This window comes from Haliotis rufescens, unplaced genomic scaffold, assembly GCF_023055435.1.
Source record: "Haliotis rufescens isolate VD_foot unplaced genomic scaffold, xgHalRufe1.0.p SCAF_15, whole genome shotgun sequence".
Classification (NCBI taxonomy): Eukaryota; Metazoa; Mollusca; class Gastropoda; order Lepetellida; family Haliotidae; genus Haliotis; species Haliotis rufescens.
The window spans coordinates 34,113,720-34,139,477 of NW_025963835.1; the positions used below are offsets into that span (position 1 = coordinate 34,113,720).

At 39.4% G+C, this 25,758-nt stretch overlaps 2 protein-coding genes across 2 annotated transcripts; both read right to left on the reverse strand.

Moving 5' to 3' along the window:
• Positions 1 to 1,316: 1,316 nt before the first annotated feature.
• On the reverse strand, positions 1,317 to 2,662 carry LOC124151901 (interleukin 17-like protein). Its single transcript, XM_046524590.2, has one exon. It carries the CDS (start codon positions 2,583 to 2,585, stop codon positions 1,947 to 1,949), a length of 639 nt encoding a protein of 212 aa, XP_046380546.2. The 5' UTR covers positions 2,586 to 2,662; the 3' UTR covers positions 1,317 to 1,946.
• A 21,899-nt stretch (positions 2,663 to 24,561) lies between these two features.
• On the reverse strand, positions 24,562 to 25,200 carry LOC124151902 (interleukin 17-like protein). Its single transcript, XM_046524591.2, has one exon. It carries the CDS (start codon positions 25,198 to 25,200, stop codon positions 24,562 to 24,564), a length of 639 nt encoding a protein of 212 aa, XP_046380547.2.
• Between the last annotated feature and the right edge of the window lie 558 nt (positions 25,201 to 25,758).

The window sequence follows — 25,758 nt, forward strand, 5'->3', positions numbered from 1 at the left end:
CCTGTACATCATGTATATCTCCTACATACACGTCCGCTGACTGGCCTGTACAGCATGTATATCTCCTACATACAAGTCCGCTGACCGGCCTGTACATCAGGTATATCTCCTACATACAAGTCCGGTGACTGGCCTGTACAGCATGTATATCTCCTACATACAAGTCCCCTGACCGACGTGTACATCATGTATATCTCCTACATATAAGTCCCCTGACCGGCCTGTACAGCATGTATATCTCCTACATACAAGTCCCCTGACCGGCCTGTACATCATGTATATCTCCTACATACAAGTCCGCTGACTGGCCTGTACAGTATGTATATCTCCTACATACAAGTCCGCTGACTGGCCTGTACAGCATGTATATCTCCTACATACAAGTCCGCTGACCGGATATAAAATGATTTCATGATGTTTGGTGTGACCGCACTTGCTTGTCACGGTACAAGTGACATTGTTCCCACTTTCATCGACGGTCAGAAGGTAAATGGGAACCTCACCCGAATGGACATCAAGTTACTATATCAGTAAACGTCATGGTTACCGATGACGTCACAATGGTCAGCAAAGCATTGTTCACTTTCATGGTCGCCATGGGTGGGTTGCAAAAAGCCAATCGCTTTTCAGCAATGTCCAGCGATTGGCCTTTCAGCCGCTGGCATATATTCACATCAATCGCTGACTGAGACCGCTTCTGTCTGAAACATTCCCTTGGCACAAGAGGAATTTAACGGGACTTTGGAGCGTAAAGTTAGGTCAAGTGATGTTTAAGGAATGACACCCCACGCCCGTGTGTGGTGGAGACAGTGCGTGAGGCACGGGCAAGCTACAGCATGTGTTTTGGCGTTAAGACGTCAACGTCGCACAGGAAGTTTGTCTTTGATGTTAACATAATAAAATTTTTTTATGTTTCATGATTCCCTACTTTTTTTTAGCTTGTCACAAGAGGAGTGTGGTGGAACTTCAGATGGTAAAGTGAGGTCAGATGGTGTATAAGCTCACTGCACAGCCCCGTACATCCCTCCTGTGAGACACGTACACATGCATACTGCCATCTGTTGTGACACGACGAGCACATCATCAATAATCGCGTGAGACAGCGACCGGCCAATCGGATGGCACGATATATTCAAAGTTATCGTATTTTTGTGCGTGGCTAGTGGCTGATGGAAGTCCCCGATATACTAACAGGGTTCTTGGATCCTCTACCGGACAGTGACGGAGAAGGAAAAACTCACTTTTTGAAAACAATATTTATTCAATGTGTCAACAAGAAAATAACAATCTAAATGTATATAGGTTAGGTGAATGGAATGACATTGAGTGTCTGATGATGATCTTGAAGAAAATGACATGGGTTTGAGCAATAAGCAACATTGATACAGATGAAGGTCTAATTTTCAACTTGATGCGTTGTAAAAACGATACATTTCCCGATGCATGGGGCGATAAATTTATGACTGTGAACATGCAAAATCCACACATTCTCATTAAGTATTTCAACATATATAATCGTATAATAAATGATTTAATTATGTAATAATAAATCAACAACAGTGGACTGAATTAATGTGGTGATTAACAGATATTAGTCCAATTTTCCATTTGATGCGTCGTCAACAATAAATATCACAATAAGCATATGGCAATAAATACATAATTGTGAATATTCAAAATACACACATTCATAAAAAATAAAGCACATACAAACACTTATAAATAAATGAATAAATAAATAAATGAAAATGGACTGAATTAATGTCGTGGTGATGTATGAAGTAATAAGGCATTTCATACATGGACGGAAATGCAGCTTTTGTACAACACCTTTCTACCTAAACGGGATAGTTGTCAGACACTGACTAACACGGTATTTCCTCACTGGAAATAGTCCATTGGAAAATGACACCATCAATTGGCGACATCGTCTACGAGTCTCTCGTTTAGGGGGCACATCCAAAATCCCCACAACTGCTTTCACTGTCTGATGCTGTTGGGGCGGTGTTCGAACCTACTGTTGGTGTCCGGCGTTTGGCACAAGTGCACCCGACGAAATGGGTGATGATTTTGGGCTTGTAGATAAAGAAACCATTTTCACAGCCAGTTTCTTCTAAAACTCGGATTTGAGTGGAAACTCTCTCGCACTGGTTTTGGTTATTGTCAACGCATTTGTCACACTTACACACGGCCTGGGGGATGGCACTTGGGTAGTGACCGGCGGGCAGATCGGTGACGTTGTAGTACCAGGGACAGAGGGACCTCATCCACAGGGGGTCCTGAGGGTCGTCACTGACGCTGCTTGGACAGGTGATGCCTCCGAGGTGGGAACTGTCGAACACCTGGTCGGTGTTCAGCTCGCTGTGTAAATATGACCCCGGTCTGGCACCCTGAGCGTTACGAAGAAAGATGGAGGTGTCGGTGTTGGCGTTGAGACTTTGGAAGAGTTGGTTGATATCTTGAGGTGGTTGACAGTTGGCAGCGTTACGACGTTGTCTGACCACGTGTTTCCAGGCGTCGTTGACAGGTAGAGCGGACGCAGAGAGGATCCCTACGCAGATCAGAACACACAGCTCATAAATCATGTTGGTAATCGAGTACTTAAACTTTCACTGAAGTGGGAAATGATCTGTGAACAGCAAACGTTTGATGTTTTGCCTGACGGTGGAGTGTGGTCTGTCTGTCAACAAGTGGTGGCACATTATATACACTAACAAATCCGGTGGGGTGTCCCTCGGCTAAATATACATTTGTCGCACTTTCAGCGTAACATGTGGGATGAGGTAGCTACTCTGATGTATTTCCGTGATTGTTCCTCTTGGTTGTCCAGGCATGAAGATACTATGTAGCAAGACCACCATCTCAAATAATCCCATGGAAAGTTGAACAGAAACCCACGAACGCGTGGACGGATGGAGGAATTTGTCAATGAGGATCAGTATTGGCAATATTCATTAACGAAGTCACAAAAACATCCACCTTCAGTACATATAAGCATTTGTGTTTGCTTACTGTGTTAACAAATCCGTATTCTGAATGAAACTGACACGCTCGTCTTGAAGTACACCTCGTTATAACGCTGATTATTGTAGTCATATTTTATGTTTGTTGAGGATGTACATGTACGTATAGTGATGTAGTTTAGGTTTATCCTCCATATTTTCCTATCTTCGTATTTGTCAACATTTCATCAGATATTTTCCGACAAGTGTTATAACGAAGTGCCCTCACAATTAAGCACCCGGAAACAAATATCCGTGCCTTTTGGCCGGTCATGTGATTGGTTGTTGATTTTCTCGTGTGAGTGACGCAGGTTGTAACTGTGTACTGTACGAGCCTGGGTCTGGTGCTGACAGACCAGGGAGGATATTTCTGGTCAAATCTTGGATTCGAACCAACGATCAGCGAATACTGCCAGCTAAGGGAGGCAACTCTCGATCTGTAATCATGTACACCAGTTTTAGTCAGAGCGCTTTTGGGAACATGTGACGGACCAGGCATGTTTTCCATCAGCTTGTAGAGCGCATTCAGCCTTTTTCAGAAAATTAAACTTTGTCAGATGCAAAGTTCGCCTGTATCTATTAAGTGAATATTGTCAGTCTTCTGCATGAATCATGCTTCAAACCCGGACCTAGTGTTGATTTAAGAAGACCTCTGACGCGCACACTGACCTACTGACCCACCCAGTGGTTGTTCTATAGTGTTGTTCTGTCCAACAATGAAGGGGGCTGGCTACTGTGCTATTTGATAGTGGTTCTTCTATAGCGTTGTTGGGTCACACAATGAAGGGGCTGGCTACTGTTCTATTTTATGGTGGTTGTTCTATAGCTTTGTTCTGTCCCACAATGAAGGGGCTGTCTACTGTGCTATTTGATATTGGTTCTTCTATAGCCTTGTTGGGTCACACAATGAAGGGGCTGGCTACTGTGCTATTTGATATTGGTTCTTCTATAGCCTTGTTGGGTCACACAATGAAGGGGCTGGCTACTGTGCTATTATATAGTGGTTGTTCTATAGCGTTGTTCTGTCCCACAATGAAGGTGGCTGGCTTCTGTGCTATTATATAGTGGTTCTTCTATAGTGTTGTTCTGTCCCACAACGGTGGGGGCTGGCTACTGTGCTATTGTATAGTGGTTGTTCTATAGTGTTGTTCTGTCCCACAATGAAGGGGCTGGCTACTGTGCTATTATATAGTGGTTCTTCTATAGTGTTGTTCTGTCCCACAACGGTGGGGGCTGGCTACTGTGCTATTGTATAGTGGTTGTTCTATAGTGTTGTTCTGTCCCACAATGAAGGGGGCTGGCTACTGTGCTATTGTATAGTGGTTGTTCTATAGTGTTGTTCTGTCCCACAATGAAGGTGGCTGGCTACTGTGCTATTGTATAGTGGTTGTTCTATAGTGTTGTTCTGTCCCACAATGAAGGGGGCTGGCTACTGTGCTATTGTATAGTGGTTATTCTATAGCGTTGTTCTGTCCCACAATGAAGGTGGCTGGCTACTGTGCTATCTGAAAGTGGTTCTTCTATAGCGTTGTTCTGTCCCACAATGAAGGTGGCTGGCTACTGTGCTATCTGAAAGTGGTTCTTCTATAGCGTTGTTCTGTCCCACAATGAAGGTGGCTGGCTACTGTGCTATCTGAAAGTGGTTCTTCTATAGCGTTGTTCTGTCCCACAATGAAGGGGGCTGGCTACTGTGCTATTGTATAGTGGTTGTTCTATAGTGTTGTTCTGTCCCACAATGAAGGGGGCTGGCTACTGTGCTATTGTATAGTGGTTGTTCTATAGTGTTGTTCTGTCCCACAATGAAGGGGGCTGGCTACTGTGCTATTGTATAGTGGTTATTCTATAGCGTTGTTCTGTCCCACAATGAAGGTGGCTGGCTACTGTGCTATCTGAAAGTGGTTCTTCTATAGCGTTGTTCTGTCCCACAATGAAGGTGGCTGGCTACTGTGCTATCTGAAAGTGGTTCTTCTATAGCGTTGTTCTGTCCCACAATGAAGGTGGCTGGCTACTGTGCTATCTGAAAGTGGTTCTTCTATAGCGTTGTTCTGTCCCACAATGAAGGCGGCTGTGTACTGTGCTATTGTATAGTGGTTATTCTATAGCGTTGTTCTGTCCCACAACGAAGGCGGCTGGCTACTGTGCTATTGTATAGTGGTTATTCTATAGCGTTGTTCTGTCCCACAATGAAGGTGGCTGGCTACTGTGCTATTGTATAGTGGTTATTCTATAGCGTTGTTCTGTCCCACAATGAAGGCGGCTGGCTACTGTGCTATTGTATAGTGGTTATTCTATAGCGTTGTTCTGTCCCACAATGAAGGTGGCTGGCTACTGTGCTATCTGAAAGTGGGTCTTCTATAGCGTTGTTCTGTCCCACAACGAAGGGGGCTGGCTACTGTGCTATTGTATAGTGGTTGTTCTATAGTGTTGTTGGGTCACACAACGAAGGGGGCTGGCTACTGTGCTATCTGAAAGTGGTTCTTCTATAGCGTTGTTCTGTCCCACAACGAAGGCGGCTGGCTACTGTGCTATTGTATAGTGGTTGTTCTATAGTGTTGTTGGGTCACACAACGAAGGGGGCTGGCTACTGTGCTATTGTATAGTGGTTATTCTATGGCGTTGTTCTGTCCAACAATGAAGGGGGCTGGCTACTGTGCTATTATATAGTGGTTATTCTATAGCGTTGTTCTGTCCCACAATGAAGGGGGCTGGCTACTGTGCTATTGTATAGTGGTTATTCTATAGCGTTGTTCTGTCCCACAATGAAGGCGGCTGGGTACTGTGCTATTGTATAGTGGTTACTCTATAGAGTTTTTCTGTCCCACAATGAAGGCGGCTGGCTACTGTGCTATTGTATAGTGGTCATTCTATAGCGTTGTTCTCTCCCACAATGAAGGCGGCTGGCTACTGTGCTATTGTATAGTGGTTATTCTATAGCGTTGTTCTGTCCCACAATGAAGGCGGCTGGCTACTGTGCTATTGTATAGTGGTTACTCTATAGAGTTTTTCTGTCCCACAATGAAGGCGGCTGGCTACTGTGCTATTGTATAGTGGTTATTCTATAGCGTTGTTCTCTCCCACAATGAAGGGGGCTGGCTACTGTGCTATTGTATAGTGGTTGTTCTATAGCGTTGTTCTCTCCCACAATGAAGGCGGCTGGCTACTGTGCTATTGTATAGTGGTTGTTCTATAGCGTTGTTGGGTCACACAATGAAGGGGGCTGGCTACTGTGCTATTGTATAGTGGTTATTCTATAGCGTTGTTCTCTCCCACAACGAAGGCGGCTGGCTACTGTGCTATTGTATAGTGGTTGTTCTATAGCGTTGTTGGGTCACACAATGAAGGGGGCTGGCTACTGTGCTATCATATAGTGGTTATTCTATGGCGTTGTTCTGTCCGACAATGAAGGGGACTGGCTACTGTGCTATTATATAGTGGTTATTCTATAGCGTTGTTCTGTCCCACAACGAAGGGGGCTGGCTACTGTGCTATTGTATAGTGGTTATTCTATAGCGTTGTTCTGTCCCACAATGAAGGTGGCTGGCTACTGTACTATCTGAAAGTGGTTTTTCTATAGCGTTGTTCTGTCCCACAATGAAGGTGGCTGGCTACTGTACTATCTGAAAGTGGTTCTTCTATAGCGTTGTTCTGTCCCACAACGAAGGGGGCTGGCTACTGTGCTATTGTATAGTGGTTATTCTATAGCGTTGTTCTGTCCCACAACGAAGGCGGCTGGCTACTGTGCAATTGTATAGTGGTTATTCTATAGAGTTGTTCTGTCCCACAATAAAGGGGACTGGCTACTGTGCTATTGTATAGTGGCTATTATATAGCCTTATTCTGTCCCTCAATGAAGGGGGCCGGCTACTGTGCTATTGTATAGTGGTTATTCTATAGCATTGTTCTGTCCGACAATGAAGGCGGCTGGCTACTGTGCTATTGTATAGTGGTTATTCTATAGCGTTGTTCTGTCCCACAACGAAGGGAACTGGCTACTGTGCAATTGTATAGTGGTTATTCTATAGAGTTGTTCTGTCCCACAATAAAGGGGACTGGCTACTGTGCTATTGTATAGTGGCTATTATATAGCCTTATTCTGTCCCTCAATGAAGGGGGCCGGCTACTGTGTTATCTGAAAGTAGTTATTCTATAGCGTTGTTCTGTCCCTCAATGAAGGCGGCTGGCTACTGTGCAATTGTATAGTGGTTATTCTATAGAGTTGTTCTGTCCCACAATAAAGGGGACTGGCTACTGTGCTATTGTATAGTGGCTATTATATAGCCTTATTCTGTCCCTCAATGAAGGGGGCCGGCTACTGTGCTATTGTATAGTGGTTATTCTATAGCATTGTTCTGTCCGACAATGAAGGCGGCTGGCTACTGTGCTATTGTATAGTGGTTATTCTATAGCGTTGTTCTGTCCCACAACGAAGGGAACTGGCTACTGTGCAATTGTATAGTGGTTATTCTATAGAGTTGTTCTGTCCCACAATAAAGGGGACTGGCTACTGTGCTATTGTATAGTGGCTATTATATAGCCTTATTCTGTCCCTCAATGAAGGGGGCCGGCTACTGTGTTATCTGAAAGTAGTTATTCTATAGCGTTGTTCTGTCCCTCAATGAAGGGGGCCGGCTACTGTGTTATCTGAAAGTAGTTATTCTATAGCGTTGTTCTGTCCCTCAATGAAGGGGGCCGGCTACTGTTCTATCTTAAAGTGGTTCTTCTATATGGTTCAAACATATGAAAAGGAAGAAACTAGAATGAATAGACGTGTTAACTTGCCTGCGAAAAATAGAAAAATCGTGAAAATAGGATTAAACCAAAGTGTCTAAAAAAATAAAATTACTCGTCTGTAAACAGTCGCTGAAACATTGCAAACTTAAGGTCCAAACACAATTGTGACACTTGTATCAAATACATCACCATCGAATAACCATTTCATGTTTTTTTCAATTTTTAGCCACTATCAAACATAGGTGTATACGTGTTTTTTCCCTGCAGTAAGTGGGTAAACAGTTCTCTTTTACGCGGAAGTCCTAGGTTCGATTCCCCACCTGTGTACAATACGTGATGGCGTGATATTGTTGGAATATTGCTAAAGGTGACTCACTCACTCACTCACTCACTCACTCACTCACTCACTCACTCACTCACTCTTTACAGCTGAATCAAAGGACATATCAACTGCTCTAGAATATATAAAATATGTCCAATGTTGGGATCGTTGGTAACACAATGGCTAATGCTGCTACTAAGGCAGCACTCAACAAATCTGTGACACCACTTCCTATACCATACAGTGATTATATACCTGTCATTAGATGTTACATCAGAGATCTAATTCAGAAGAAGTGGGACACCCAAGTGGGTATAAATAAATTACATGCAATAAAAACAAATATTGGTTATACAGACTTGGGTCGTCAGTCCAGATTTGAAGAAGTCGTATTAAGACAATGGCGTATTGGCCATTCGTCAGTGTTTACCTGTGTGGGTGTATGGGAACTGACGAGCTGACGAGCACACACAGACCGATTAAAATACAAGCCTGTCAGCGGACTCTGGTTTATCTTTATTGGATATAAATCTTGTTTAGTCATATATGAAACACCGTTTGTTGCACGCCTGTTTGATTTGTTATTAAACGTGCCGATGTTTATTTCATAGGCAGAGAAGGACATCAAAAGTAGGTCATGGTGACATAGTTGCATATATTTATATCATCGTCACAAGCGATTCCCACATGAACTAAATGACATTAAGTGACCCTTGCGATGGTCAGTGTAATATACACAGTCCAAAGGTGTAAAGAACACACGAAAAATATTTTGGCAGAAAAGATTTTGTAAATATTATGATTATATAAATCCCCCGTGAATAAATTCTCCATGAAAACAGTAAATCATTAATAGCCATGGAGCACAGCAAGTACATCTTTTGAAAACACCCCATTGGAACTCTTCAGTCAGTACAGGTAACATTTGTGATTTTGTATAGGAAGAAAAGAATAAAAATAATATTACAAAAATATTAAAACTATCATTTATTGGGCATATTCAATGGCTGTATGAGCACGTCGATGCATGGTATCATTCAGATAATTAAATATTGTATGGCTAGAAAAAAATATTATCTATTATGAAATCCTCTCACTTCAAATGCATCAGTACCTAACACATGTCCGTGTGTAATGTGGAAAACAGCGTTGAGCAACAAACAGCAGCTGTTAGGTAATTGACACGCGTGCAATGGATGTTATCTCCGGCTGTACGGAAGCAGCGTCTCGAGTGGAGTGTCGGCTCTTGTGCAATACTTCATCTGTGGAAGCCCCATATGTAACAGTAGCTAGGGGGTTGTAGGTGAAGAGCTTTCTAGTGGCTGTTGTGATAGTAATACCAGTATGTTTATCAGTAACCCAAAGGTTTGCCGCATACTGATTGTGGTAGCAGTAGTGTTACTCATAGGATCGCATTGTAGTATACTGATTATTTACTGAACTGCAAAAGAAACGTAACATTGCATGAAAAGTTGTCGTTTAAATATCGTGGTAATGTTTGTCAAAGTTTGGCAGGCATCATGGTGTGGGGTGGAATTGGTCTTGCACAGAGGGTCGGCCCTGTGGTCTTCCAGAACATCGGTCCAGGGAGAGGCAATGGTTTCGCAGCAGCTCGGTACATTAATCAAGGCTTGAGACCACTAGCCATACCCCATTGGGCACATCGCCGCAACCACAATTTTCAACATGATAACGCCCGTGCCCACACTGCGAGAGCAACAAGAGACTTCCTCCAGCAGAATGGCATCAGAACCATGCAGTGGCCTGCCCTGAGTCCCAATTTAAATCCCATTGAGCATCTGTGGGACGAGATTCAAAGACGGCTGAATGACGTCCGACCAAGGCCGACAACTACACCTGAACTGCGTCAGGCGTTCCCCAGAGCGTGGACTCAAGTGCCTATGGCCTTCATCAACCGCCTCATACATTCCATGTATCGACATTGCACGGCAGTCATCAATGCACATGGCGGTCACCCAAGATACTGACTTGTGATGCCATTTTCTCAGAGACTAGTGTTCTGTTTTTCTTTAAAAACATTTGACACTTGAATTTCAACCTTGATGATCAGTTTTGTCAAGTTTCATCTTGTAGTATTTTAATTGTAGTAACAGTAGTGTTACTCGTAGTCGTAGGATCACGTTGTATTTTTCTAGTATTGATTGTAGTAACAGTAGTTTTACACGTAATCAAAGGATCACGTTGTGGTATATTGATTGTAGTAACAGTAGTGTTGCTCGTGGTCGTAGGATCACGTTGTAGAATACTATTTGTAGTAACAGTGGCGTTGCTCGTAGTCGTTGGATCACGTTGTAGTATACTATTTGTAGTAACAGTAGTGTTGCTCGTGGTCGTAGGATCACGTTGTAGTATATTGATTGTAGTAACAGTAGTGTTGCTCGTGGTCGTAGGATCACGTTGTAGAATACTATTTGTAGTAACAGTGGCGTTGCTCGTAGTCGTAGGATCACGTTGTAGTATACTATTTGTAGTAACAGTAGTGTTGCTCGTGGTCGAAGGATCACGTTGTGGTATATTGATTGTAGTAACAGTAGTGTTGCTCGTGGTCGTAGGATCACGTTGTAGTATACTATTTGTAGTAACAGTAGTGTTGCTCGTAGTCGTAGGATCACGTTGTAGTATACTATTTGTAGTAACAGTAGTGTTGCTCGTGGTCGTAGGATCACGTTGTAGTATACTATTTGTAGTAACAGTAGTGTTGCTCGTAGTCGTAGGATCACGTTGTAGTATACTATTTGTAGTAACAGTAGTGTTGCTCGTGGTCGTAGGATCACGTGGTAGTATACTTTTTGTAGTAACAGTGGTGTTGCTCGTAGTCGTAGGATGACGTTGTGGTATATTGATTGTAGTAACAGTAGTGTTGCTCGCAGTCGAAGGATCACGTTGTGGTATATTGATTGTAGTAATAGTAGTGTTGCTCGTGGTCGTAGGATCACGTGACCTCAAGAATAGTCCAGCTTGGAAAGTCAGCCTGTAAATTATCGAGCTTGGACCAGACAATCCAGTGACTGATATTATGTACAACACTTCACGTCATCCAGTACGTGGACACGCAATCACCCAATTCACCGAGCCTGGCCACCTCACCTTAGTAGTTGTTGGTGATGGTGTAGGTGTTGAGGTCAAGGTAGCCATCAGTACAGAAGTCATGCGTTGACATTATTTTCTATCTAATTAAGAATGCTCGTGTGTGAAGCTGATCACAGTTGGTGTTCTGTGAGATTGTCTAGACGTTGTAATGCTGCTCTGTGTGAAACTGTGACATTGTCTAGACGTTGTAATAGTGGTCTGTGTGAAACTGTGAGATTGTCTAGACGTTGGAATAGTGGTCTGTGTGAAACTGTGAGATTGTCTAGACGTTGTTATTAGTGCTCTTTGTGAAACTGTGACATTGTCTAGACGTTGTTATTAGTGCTCTGTGTAGACTGAGATTACCTAGACGTTGTTATTAGTGCTCTGTGTAGACTGAGATTACATAGACGTTGTTATTAGTGCTCTGTGTGAAACTGTGACATTGTCTAGACGTTGTTATTAGTGCTCTGTGTAGACTGATATTACCTAGACGTTGTTATTAGTGCTCTGTGTAGACTGAGATTACCTAGACGTTGTTATTAGTGCTCTGTGTAGACTGATATTAACTAGACGTTGTTATAAGTGATCTGTGTAGACTGAGATTACCTAGACGTTGTTATTAGTGCTCTGTGTAGACTGATATTACCTAGACGTTGTTATTAGTGCTCTGTGTAGACTGATATTACCTAGACGTTGTTATTAGTGCTCTGTGTAGACTGAGATTACCTAGACGTTGTTATTAGTGCTCTGTGTAGACTGAGATTACCTAGACGTTGTTATTAGTGCTCTGTGTAGACTGATATTACCTAGACGTTGTTATTAGTGCTCTGTGTAGACTGAGATTACCTAGACGTTGTTATTAGTGCTCTGTGTAGACTGAGATTACCTAGACGTTGTTATTAGTGCTCTGTGTAGACTGAGATTACCTAGACGTTGTTATTAGTGCTCTGTGTAGACTGAGATTACCTAGACGTTGTTGTTAATGCACTGATAGAAACTGAGACACTGTATCTGTGTGGTCAATGTAATCATTAAGTACTGGTCGGATCGAGATCATGACATTTCAGTGGGGAGACAGTATCGTGTTTGTTATTTAACGACTTGAATCAAACTTGACTGGCCTGCAAATTTGTCGGATGATAGTCCCTCTTTAAATATGGATTTCAATTCATTTATCAGTGTGAACGAGACACGAATGGCGATGGCTAGTGCATCCTTCCGGAGGACGTAACAGAGAAGCGCGATCAAGGCAGATTTCATGAATGAACTCACTCCATGTTATCATGTGAAATGATCCAATCAGCTTCGTGTGAGCCGGCCGAGCGCAGCCAATCAGATTCCTGAAGAGTTTTTGCCACTTCGCTGCTACTTCCTTGTTCCTCTGGTGAGCAATGCAGTGTCCATGGGAATGAGGAATTCTGGTGACCTTCTTTTGACTCTGACGTAAACGTGGTTTGTGCTCACACACACGATGCGCTTTGAGCAATCGATTATATTAGAGATATTTTAGTCTTCGTGGTGCTATTTTTAGAATGAGGGTGTTGAAAGAGTTTTAGAATTGCGAGATCTATTTACATAATGGTATCACTAAAAAGGAAAAAACAGGTTGGGATCGTCTCGATGAAGCAATAAATAACTAGAACTGAGTGTAAAGTAGCTAACCACACACACACACACACACAATCACAATCACACACACACAAATATTATTTTATACTCTTCCCAAGCGAAGACAAAGGTGTGGGGATTGCAGCAGAAGCCGCCTTACCTCGAAATTTCTTTGAATGTTTTCTTTTATGAGTGAAGATCGCACGTACATAACACTTCGAAATGAGGAGCAAACTACCTCTACTAAAGTTGACAAGGGTGTGACTGAAGTATTTAGAATGCCTTAGTGTGCTTCCCTACCTTTCCCCTCCCCCTTAAGTCCCCCCCCCCCCCCGAGGTTAGGGGCGTGCCATGTAGTATAGTGTTAGTGGTGTTAGTGTGTGTCGTATCGAGGGGAGGGGGATGGGTGGGTAGGGGGGGGGGGGGGGGGGGGGAGTAATTGGTCTTAGGGCTGTATCATATTTTTATGTAACCCCGTTACTCCTTTAAACGACCAGTCCCTAAATAATGTTCAAATTTGCAAACTAAAAATACAACTATCATGTTATCATGGGGTCTCCCTTTCGATGTCATTTTTTATAAACTGCTTAATATCTGCTGCTAGCTCTCAAAATATACGTGTCGTCTGTTCTAAGTATGTTACATTGTAATTTCATCACAACATTTCTCAAGGCGGAAGGTCATTAACATGAAGTATCTAGTGTGTTATATATTCAGCTTTACAAAATCGACAAGTCATGGCGTGTTCCACTTCCTAGTGTATCGCAGGCTGTATGATGACATCTCGTTTATCTATGGCGTCTACTATCAATTTGATGGGATGAACAGCTAGACGTGACAGAGAGGGAAGAGGAGCTACGTGTAACTGTGGTGGAGGAGGTTGGAGTCGCCAGCACTGTATATACATACACATACTCTGTAACCCTATATACACATATACACACACTCTGTACACCCTATATATACATACACATACTCTGTAACCCTATATACACATATACACACACTCTGTACACCCTATATATACATACACATACTCTGTACAACCTATATATACATACACATACTCTGTACACCCTATATATACATACACATACTCTGTACACCCTATATATACATATACACACACTCTGTACACCCTATATATACATATACACACACTCTGTACACCCTATATACACATATACACACACTCTGTACACCCTATATATACATACACATACTCTGTAACCCTATATATACATACACATACTCTGTACACCCTATATATACATACACATACTCTGTACACCCTATATATACATACACATACTCTGTACACCCTATATATACATACACATACTCTGTACAACCTATATACACATATACACATACTCTGTACAACCTATATATACATACACATACTCTGTACAACCTATATATACATACACATACTCTGTAACCCTATATACACATATACATACTCTGTACACCCTATATACACATATACACATACTCTGTACACCCCATATACATATATACACATACTCTGTACACCCTATATACACATATACACATACTCTGTACACCCTATATACATATATACACACACTCTGTACACCCTATATATACATATACACTTACTCTGTTACCCTATATACACATATACACACACTCTGTACACCCTATATACACATAAACACATACTCTGTAACCCTATATACACATATACACACACTCTGTACACCCTATATATACATATACACATACTCTGTACACCCTATATACACATATACACACACTCTGTACACCCTATATATACATATACACACACTCTGTACACCCTATATATACATATACACACACTCTGTACACCCTATATACACATATACACACACTCTGTACACCCTATATATACATACACATACTCTGTACACCCTATATATACATACACATACTCTGTACAACCTATATATACATACACATACTCTGTACACCCTATATATACATACACATACTCTGTACAACCTATATATACATACACATACTCTGTACAACCTATATATACATACACATACTCTGTAACCCTATATACACATATACATACTCTGTACACCCTATATACACATATACACATACTCTGTACACCCCATATACATATATACACATACTCTGTACACCCTATATACACATATACACATACTCTGTACACCCTATATACATATATACACACACTCTGTACACCCTATATATACATATACACTTACTCTGTTACCCTATATACACATATACACACACTCTGTACACCCTATATACACATAAACACATACTCTGTAACCCTATATACACATATACACACACTCTGTACACCCTATATATACATATACACATACTCTGTACACCCTATATACACATATACACACACTCTGTACACCCTATATATACATATACACATACTCTGTACACCCTATATTTACATACGCATACTCTGTAACCATATATACACATATACACATACTCTGTACACCCTATTTACACATATACACATATTCTGTACACCCTATATATACATACACATACTCTGTAACCCTATATACACATATACACACACTCTGTACACCCTATATACACATATACACATACTCTGTACATCCTATATATACATACACATACTCTGTAACCCTATATACACATATACACACACTCTGTACACCCTATATACACATATACACATACTCTGTAACCCTATATACACATATACACATACTCTGTAACCCTATATATACATATACACATAATCTGTACACCCTATATATACATATACACATAATCTGTACACCCTATATACACATATACACACACTCTGTACACCCTATATATACATATACACATACTCTGTACACCCTATATTTACATACACATACTCTGTAACCCTATATACACATATACACATACTCTGTAACCCTATATACACATATACACACACTCTGTACACCCTATATACACATATACACACACTCTGTACACTCTATATATACATACACATACTGTGTAACCCTATATATATATACACATACTCTGTAACCCTATATATACATATACACACATTCTGTACACCCTATATATATCTACACATACTCTGTACACCCTATATATACATATACACATACTCTGTAGACCCTATATATACATATACACATACTCTGTACACCCTATATATACATATACACATACTCTGTAACCCTATATATACATATACACACACTCTGTACACCCTATATACACATATACACATACTCTGTACACCCTATATATACATACACATACTCTGTAACCCTATATACACATATACACACACTCTCTACACCCTATATATACATATACACATACTCTGTACACCCTATATATAGATATACACATACTCTGTAACTCTATTTACACATATACACACACTCTGTACACCCTATATACACATATACACACACTCTGTACACCCTATATATACATATACACATACTCTGTACACTCTATATACACATATACACACACTATGTACACCCTATATATACATACACACATACTCTGTAACCCTATATACACATATACACACACTCTGTACACCCTATATATACATATACACACACTCTGTACACCCTATATATACATATACACACACTCTGTACACCCTATATATACATATACACATACTCTCTACACCCTATATATACATATACACATACTGTGTAACACTATATACACATATACACATACTCTCTACACCCTATATATACATATACACATACTGTGTAACCCTATATATACACATACACACACTCTGGACAACCTATATATACATATACACACACTCTGTACACCCTATATATACATATACACCTACTCTGTACACCCTATATATACATACACATACTCTGTAACCCTATATACACATATACACACACTCTGTACACCCTATATACACATATACACACACTCTGTACACCCTATATACACATATACACACACTCTGTACACCCTATATATACATATACACATACTCTGTACACCCTATATATACATATACACATACTCTGTACACCCTATATATACATACACATACTCTGTACACCCTATATATACATATACACATACTCTGTACACCCTATATACACATATACACACACTCTGTACACCCTATATACACATATACACATACTCTGTAACCCTATATACACATATACACATACTCTGTACACCCTATATATACATATACACATACTCTGTACACCCTATATACACATATACACATACTCTGTACACCCTATATTTACATACACATACTCTGTAACCCTATATACACATATACACATACTCTCTACACCCTATATACACATATACACATACTCTGTACACCCTATATATACATACACATACTCTGTAACCCTATATACACATATACACACACTCTGTACACCCTATATACACATATACACATACTCTGTAACCCTATATACACATATACACACACTCTGTACACCCTATATATACATATACACATACTCTGTACACCCTATATACACATATACACACACTCTGTACACCCTATATATACATATACACATACTCTGTACACCCTATATTTACATACACATACTCTGTAACCCTATATACACATATACACATACTCTCTACACCCTATATACACATATACACATACTCTGTACACCCTATATATACATACACATACTCTAGATCTGTAACCCTATATACACATATACACACACTCTGTACACCCTATATACACATATACACATACTCTGAACACCCTATATATACATACACATACTCTGTAACCCTATATACACATATACACACACTCTGTACACCCTATATATACATATACACACACTCTTTACACCCTATATATACATATACACACACTCTGTACACCCTATATATACATATACACATACTCTCTACACCCTATATATACATATACACATACTGTGTAACACTATATACACATATACACACACTCTGTACACCCTATATACACATATACACATACTCTGTCCCCCCTTTATATACATACACATACTCTGTAACCCTATATAAACATATAAACACACTCTGTAACCCTATATATACACATACACACACTCTGGACAACCTATATATACATATACACACACTCTGTACACCCTATATATACATATACACACACTCTGTACACCCTATATATACATATACACCTACTCTGTACACCCTATATATACATACACATACTCTGTAACCCTATATACACATATACACACACTCTGTACACCCTATATACACATATACACACACTCTGTACACCCTATATACACATATACACACACTCTGTACACCCTATATATACATATACACATACTCTGTACACCCTATATATACATATACACATACTCTGTACACCCTATATATACATACACATACTCTGTACACCCTATATATACATATACACATACTCTGTACACCCTATATACACATATACACACACTCTGTACACCCTATATACACATATACACATACTCTGTAACCCTATATACACATATACACACACTCTGTACACCCTATATATACATATACACATACTCTGTACACCCTATATACACATATACACATACTCTGTACACCCTATATATACATACACATACTCTGTAACCCTATATACACATATACACACACTCTGTACACCCTATATACACATATACACATACTCTGTAACCCTATATACACATATACACACACTCTGTACACCCTATATATACATATACACATACTCTGTACACCATATATACACATATACACACACTCTGTACACCCTATATATACATATACACATACTCTGTACACCCTATATTTACATACACATACTCTGTAACCCTATATACACATATACACATACTCTCTACACCCTATATACACATATACACATACTCTGTACACCCTATATATACATACACATACTCTGTAACCCTATATACACATATACACACACTCTGTACACCCTATATACACATATACACATACTCTGTACACCCTATATATACATACACATACTCTGTAACCCTATATACACATATACACACACTCTGTACACCCTATATATACATATACACACACTCTGTACAGCTTATATATACATATACACACACTCTGTACACCCTATATACACATATACACATACTCTCTACACCCTATATATACATATACACATACTGTGTAACCCTATATACACATATACACACACTCTGTACACCCTATATATACATATACACATACTCTCTACACCCTATATATACATATACACATACTGTGTAACCCTATATACACATATACACATACTCTGTACACCGTATATATACATACACATACTCTGTAACCCTATATACACATATAAACACACTCTGTAACCCTATATATACACATACACACACTCTGGACAACCTATATATACATATACACACACTCTGTACACCCTATATATACATATACACACACTCTGTACACCCTATATATACATATACACCTACTCTGTACACCCTATATATACATACACATACTCTGTAACCCTATATACACATATACACACACTCTGTACACCCTATATACACATATACACACACTCTGTACACCCTATATATACATATACACATACTCTGTACACCCTATATATACATATACACATACTCTGTACACCCTATATATACATACACATACTCTGTACACCCTATATATACATATACACATACTCTGTACACCCTATATACACATATACACACACTCTGTACACCCTATATACACATATACACATACTCTGTAACCCTATATACACATATACACACACTCTGTACACCCTATATATACATATACACATACTCTGTACACCCTATATACACATATACACATACTCTGTACACCCTATATTTACATACACATACTCTGTAACCCTATATACACATATACACATACTCTCTACACCCTATATACACATATACACATACTCTGTACACCCTATATATACATACACATACTCTGTAACCCTATATACACATATACACACACTCTGTACACCCTATATACACATATACACATACTCTGTAACCCTATATACACATATACACACACTCTGTACACCCTATATACACATATACACACACTCTGTACACCCTATATATACATATACACATACTCTGTACACCCTATATTTACATACACATACTCTGTAACCCTATATACACATATACACATACTCTCTACACCCTATATACACATATACACATACTCTGTACACCCTATATATACATACACATACTCTGTAACCCTATATACACATATACACACACTCTGTACACCCTATATACACATATACACATACTCTGTACACCCTATATATACATACACATACTCTGTAACCCTATATACACATATACACACACTCTGTACACCCTATATATACATATACACACACTCTGTACACCCTATATATACATATACACACACTCTGTACACCCTATATACACATATACACATACTCTCTACACCCTATATATACATATACACATACTGTGTAACCCTATATACACATATACACACACTCTGTACACCCTATATATACATATACACATACTCTCTACACCCTATATATACATATACACATACTGTGTAACCCTATATACACATATACACATACTCTGTACACCGTATATATACATACACATACTCTGTAACCCTATATACACATATACACACACTCTGTACACCCTATATATACATATACACATACTCTGTACACCCTATATACACATATACACATACTCTGTACACCCTATATTTACATACACATACTCTGTAACCCTATATACACATATACACATACTCTCTACACCCTATATACACATATACACATACTCTTTACACCCTATATATACATACACATACTCTGTAACCCTATATACACATATACACACACTCTGTACACCCTATATACACATATACACATACTCTGTAACCCTATATACACATAGACACACACTCTGTACACCCTATATACACATATACACACACTCTGTACACCCTATATATACATATACACATACTCTGTACACCCTATATTTACATACACATACTCTGTAACCCTATATACACATATACACATACTCTCTACACCCTATATACACATATACACATACTCTGTACACCCTATATATACATACACATACTCTGTAACCCTATATACACATATACACACACTCTGTACACCCTATATACACATATACACATACTCTGTACACCCTATATATACATACACATACTCTGTAACCCTATATACACATATACACACACTCTGTACACCCTATATATACATATACACACACTCTGTACACCCTATATATACATATACACACACTCTGTACACCCTATATACACATATACACATACTCTCTACACCCTATATATACATATACACATACTGTGTAACCCTATATACACATATACACACACTCTGTACACCCTATATATACATATACACATACTCTCTACACCCTATATATACATATACACATACTGTGTAACCCTATATACACATATACACATACTCTGTACACCGTATATATACATACACATACTCTGTAACCCTATATACACATATAAACACACTCTGTAACCCTATATATACACATACACACACTCTGGACAACCTATATATACATATACACACACTCTGTACACCCTATATATACATATACACACATTCTGTACACCCTATATATACATATACACCTACTCTGTACACCCTATATATACATACACATACTCTGTAACCCTATATACACATATACACACACTCTGTACACCCTATATACACATATACACACACTCTGTACACCCTATATACACATATACACACACTCTGTACACCATACATATATATACACATACTCTGTACACCCTTTATATACATATACACATACTCTGTAACCCTATATACACATATACACACACTCTGTAAACCCTATATATACATATACACATACTCTGTACACCCTATATATACATATACACATACTATGTACACCCTATATACACATATACACACACTCTGTACATCCTATATACACATATCTACACACTCTGTACACCCTATATATACATATACACACACTCTGTACACCCTATATATACATATACACACACTCTGTACACCCTATATATACATATACACATACTCTGTACACCCTATATATACATACACATACTCTGTAACCCTATATGCACATATACACACACTCTGTACACCCTATATATACATATACACCTACTCTGTACACCCTATATATACATATACACATACTCTGTAATCCTATATACACATATACACACACACTGTACACCCTATATGTACATAAACACATACTCTGTACACCCTATATATACATATACACATACTCTGTAACCCTATATACACATATACACACACTATGTACACCCTATATATAGATATACACATACTCTGTAAGCCTATATACACATATACACACTCTGCACACCCTATATATACATATACACATACTGTGTAACCCTATATACACATATACACACACTCTGTACACCCTATATACACATATACACAAACTCTGTACACCCTATACATACATATACACATACTCTGTACATCCTATATATACATATACACATACACTGTACACCATACATATATATATATATATTTACACACATACTCTGTACACCATATATAGACATATACATGTACTCTGTGGACGCTGTATATACATATACACTTCCTCAATATATACACTCCTCAAAAAAAGAAACGCACAGGTAGATGTTTAGTAAATTTATTGTAGCTAATAAAGTCGAAACATACAAGCAGCTGCGATATCTATAACGTCAGTCGCCAGAATGAGTCGGGATTCGAACCCGGATCTCTGTTTAACGTAAGCACATCTCTGACGTCCACGCTGACCTACATGTGCCTCGGCGTTCTTCATGCAGCGGTTGTTCATGCAGCGGTTGTTCATGCAGCGGTTGTTCTGTCTCGCTAAGTATCGAGGCAGCTATGTGTTACAGCCAAGTTGGTCAGTTTGTAACCTTGCTGAAATTTCTGTTATATGACAAATATATATAAATAAACATGTTTTTTCGCGTGAGTTAAGTATAGATTGTATATTTACAAATTTTATTATTTCATGACTAAATGCGTATTACATGTGAAGTCGCCATCATACAAGTGACCCCGACGCTATTTATGTTAGGGAGAACATACCCGTGAAGATCCGGGTTAGAATTGGTCTTCAGCAACATATTTTACTAAAGTAATATAATACAAAAATAAATAAAATATACGTTGACTTTCGTTTTCTTTTTCTGGGGGATGAAATAGAGCATAAAAGGCCTGGAATTTGTTATCATAATACAATACATGGAAAAATAATTGAAAAATGCCTGGAATATTTGGGCTTTTTGTAAATTGCCTAAGTGAAAGTTTCTGTCATTTTACACATTGACTGATCGGGTGGTCAGGTTCACTGACTTGGTTGATGCATGTCATCGTATCCCAATTACGTAGGTCGATGCTCACGATGTCAGTCACTGAATTATCTGGTCCAGATTTGATTATTTATAGACCACCGTCATATAGCTGGAATATGGCGGAGTAACCAAGAGAACAGCTTTATCACATGTGGTAAAACACGCTATCACCTGATCGCCACCTGATACCACGCCTCTTACAAGCAGCACAGGCAACCCATTCTAAACATCCGTATCAAAGATTGTCATGACTAGCCGGTGCAATGATATATCTTTTCATAAAACGGTTATCAGCTAGCTAGATTTAATAACTAATGACACAGCCAATAATTGCATCTTTACTCTGAGGTTAGGTAATCCTGTGTGACAATTGGCCCGTGGCGTGACCTCTACTCGCATTGTAGAAGTCTATTGTGACGTGACAAGTATATGACGTCACATCAATCATTATGACGTCAGAATGGTCCTACAGGGCATGTATGCATTGGTTTTTGGAAAAACGACTGCGCGATTAATGCAAATAATGGGATTTATGTGATTAGTGGCTGATGGCAGTCTCCGATATACTAACATGATGCTAAGGTCCACTACCGGACAGTGGCGGAGAAGGAAAAACTCTCTCTTAGAAAACAATATTTATTCAACAATAAAAAATGAGAATCTAAAAGTATATAAGTTAGGTGAATGGAATGAACATGTGTTTGAGCAATAAACAAACATTCATACAGACATCGGTCCAAGTTTTAAGCTGATGCGTTGTAAAAACAATATAATATCATAATAATAATGCAATAAATGAATCACTGTAAACATGCAAAATCCACACATTCACAATAAGTATAACATACACAATAATTTATGAATATGTAAATAGAAATGGATTCAATTAATGTGTGAAGGTAAAAGTTCAACATTCAACTTGATGCGTTGTAAACAATACATATCACAATAAACACATTGCAATAAATGCATAATTGTAAATATTCAAAATACACACATTTCTAATAGATTAAGCATATACAATAAATAAATGAAATGGACTGAGTTAATGTCGTGGTGATGTATGAAGAAATAAGGCATTTCATACATGGACGGAAATGCAGCTTTTGTACAACACCTTTCTACCTAAACGGGATAGTTGTCAGACACTGACTAACACGGTATTTCCTCACTGGAAATAGTCCATTGGAAAATGACACCATCAATTGGCGACATCGTCTACGAGTCTCTCGTTTAGGGGGCACATCCAAAATCCCCACAACTGCTTTCACTGTCTGATGCTGTTGGGGCGGTGTTCGAGCCTACTGTTGGTGTCCGACGTTTGGCACAAGTGCACCCGACGAAATGGGTGACGATTTTGGGCTTGTAGATAAAGAAACCATTTTCACAGCCAGTTTCTTCTAAAACTCGGATTTGAGTGGAAACTCTCTCGCACTGGTTTTGGTTATTGTCAACGCATTTGTCACACTTACACACGGCCTGGGGGATGGCACTTGGGTAGTGACCGGCGGGCAGATCGGTGACGTTGTAGTACCAGGGACAGAGGGACCTCATCCACAGGGGGTCCTGAGGGTCGTCACTGACGCTGCTTGGACAGGTGATGCCTCCGAGGTGGGAACTGTCGAACACCTGGTCGGTGTTCAGCTCGCTGTGTAAATATGACCCCGGTCTGGCAACCTGAGCGTTACGAAGAAAGATGGAGGTGTCGGTGTTGGCGTTGAGACTTTGGAAGAGTTGGTTGATATCTTGAGGTGGTTGACAGTTGGCAGCGTTACGACGTTGTCTAAGCACGTGTTTCCAGGCGTCGTTGACAGGTAGAGCGGACGCAGAGAGGATCGCTACGCAGATCAGAACACACAGCTCATGAATCATGATGGAAATCGAGTACTTAAACTTAAACTTTCACTGAAGTGGGAAATGATCTGTGAACAGCAAACGCTTGATGTTTTGCCTGGCGTTGGAGTGTGGTCTGTCTGTTAACAAGTGGTGGCACATTATATACACTAACAAATCCGGTGGGGTGTCCCTCGGCTAAATATACATTTGTCGCACTTTCAGCGTAACATGTGGGATGAGGTAGCTACTCACTGATGTATTTCCCTGATTGTTCCTCTTGGTTGCCCAGGCATGAAGATACTTTGTAGCAAGACCACCATCTCAAATAATCCCATGGAAAGTTGAACAGAAACCCACGAACGCGTGGACGGATGGAGGAATTTGTCAATGAGGATCTGAATTGAGAATATACAAAAAGTAAAAACATAAACGTTGTCCAGACATTTATAACAATTATCCTCAGAACTATAAAATTTGTGTTTGTTGACACTAAGTCATGTAACATATTCATATTCTGAATGAAACTTTCAAGCTACTCTTGAAGTGTATGTGCGTACCTCGTTATAGCGTTAATCATATTTTAGAGTCATATTT

Excerpts from the sequence above, each read along its gene's own strand:
- LOC124151902 (XM_046524591.2), bottom strand. The coding sequence starts at position 25,200 with ATGATTCATGAGCTGTGTGTTCTGATCTGCGTAGCGATCCTCTCTGCG.
- LOC124151901 (XM_046524590.2), bottom strand. The coding sequence starts at position 2,585 with ATGATTTATGAGCTGTGTGTTCTGATCTGCGTAGGGATCCTCTCTGCG.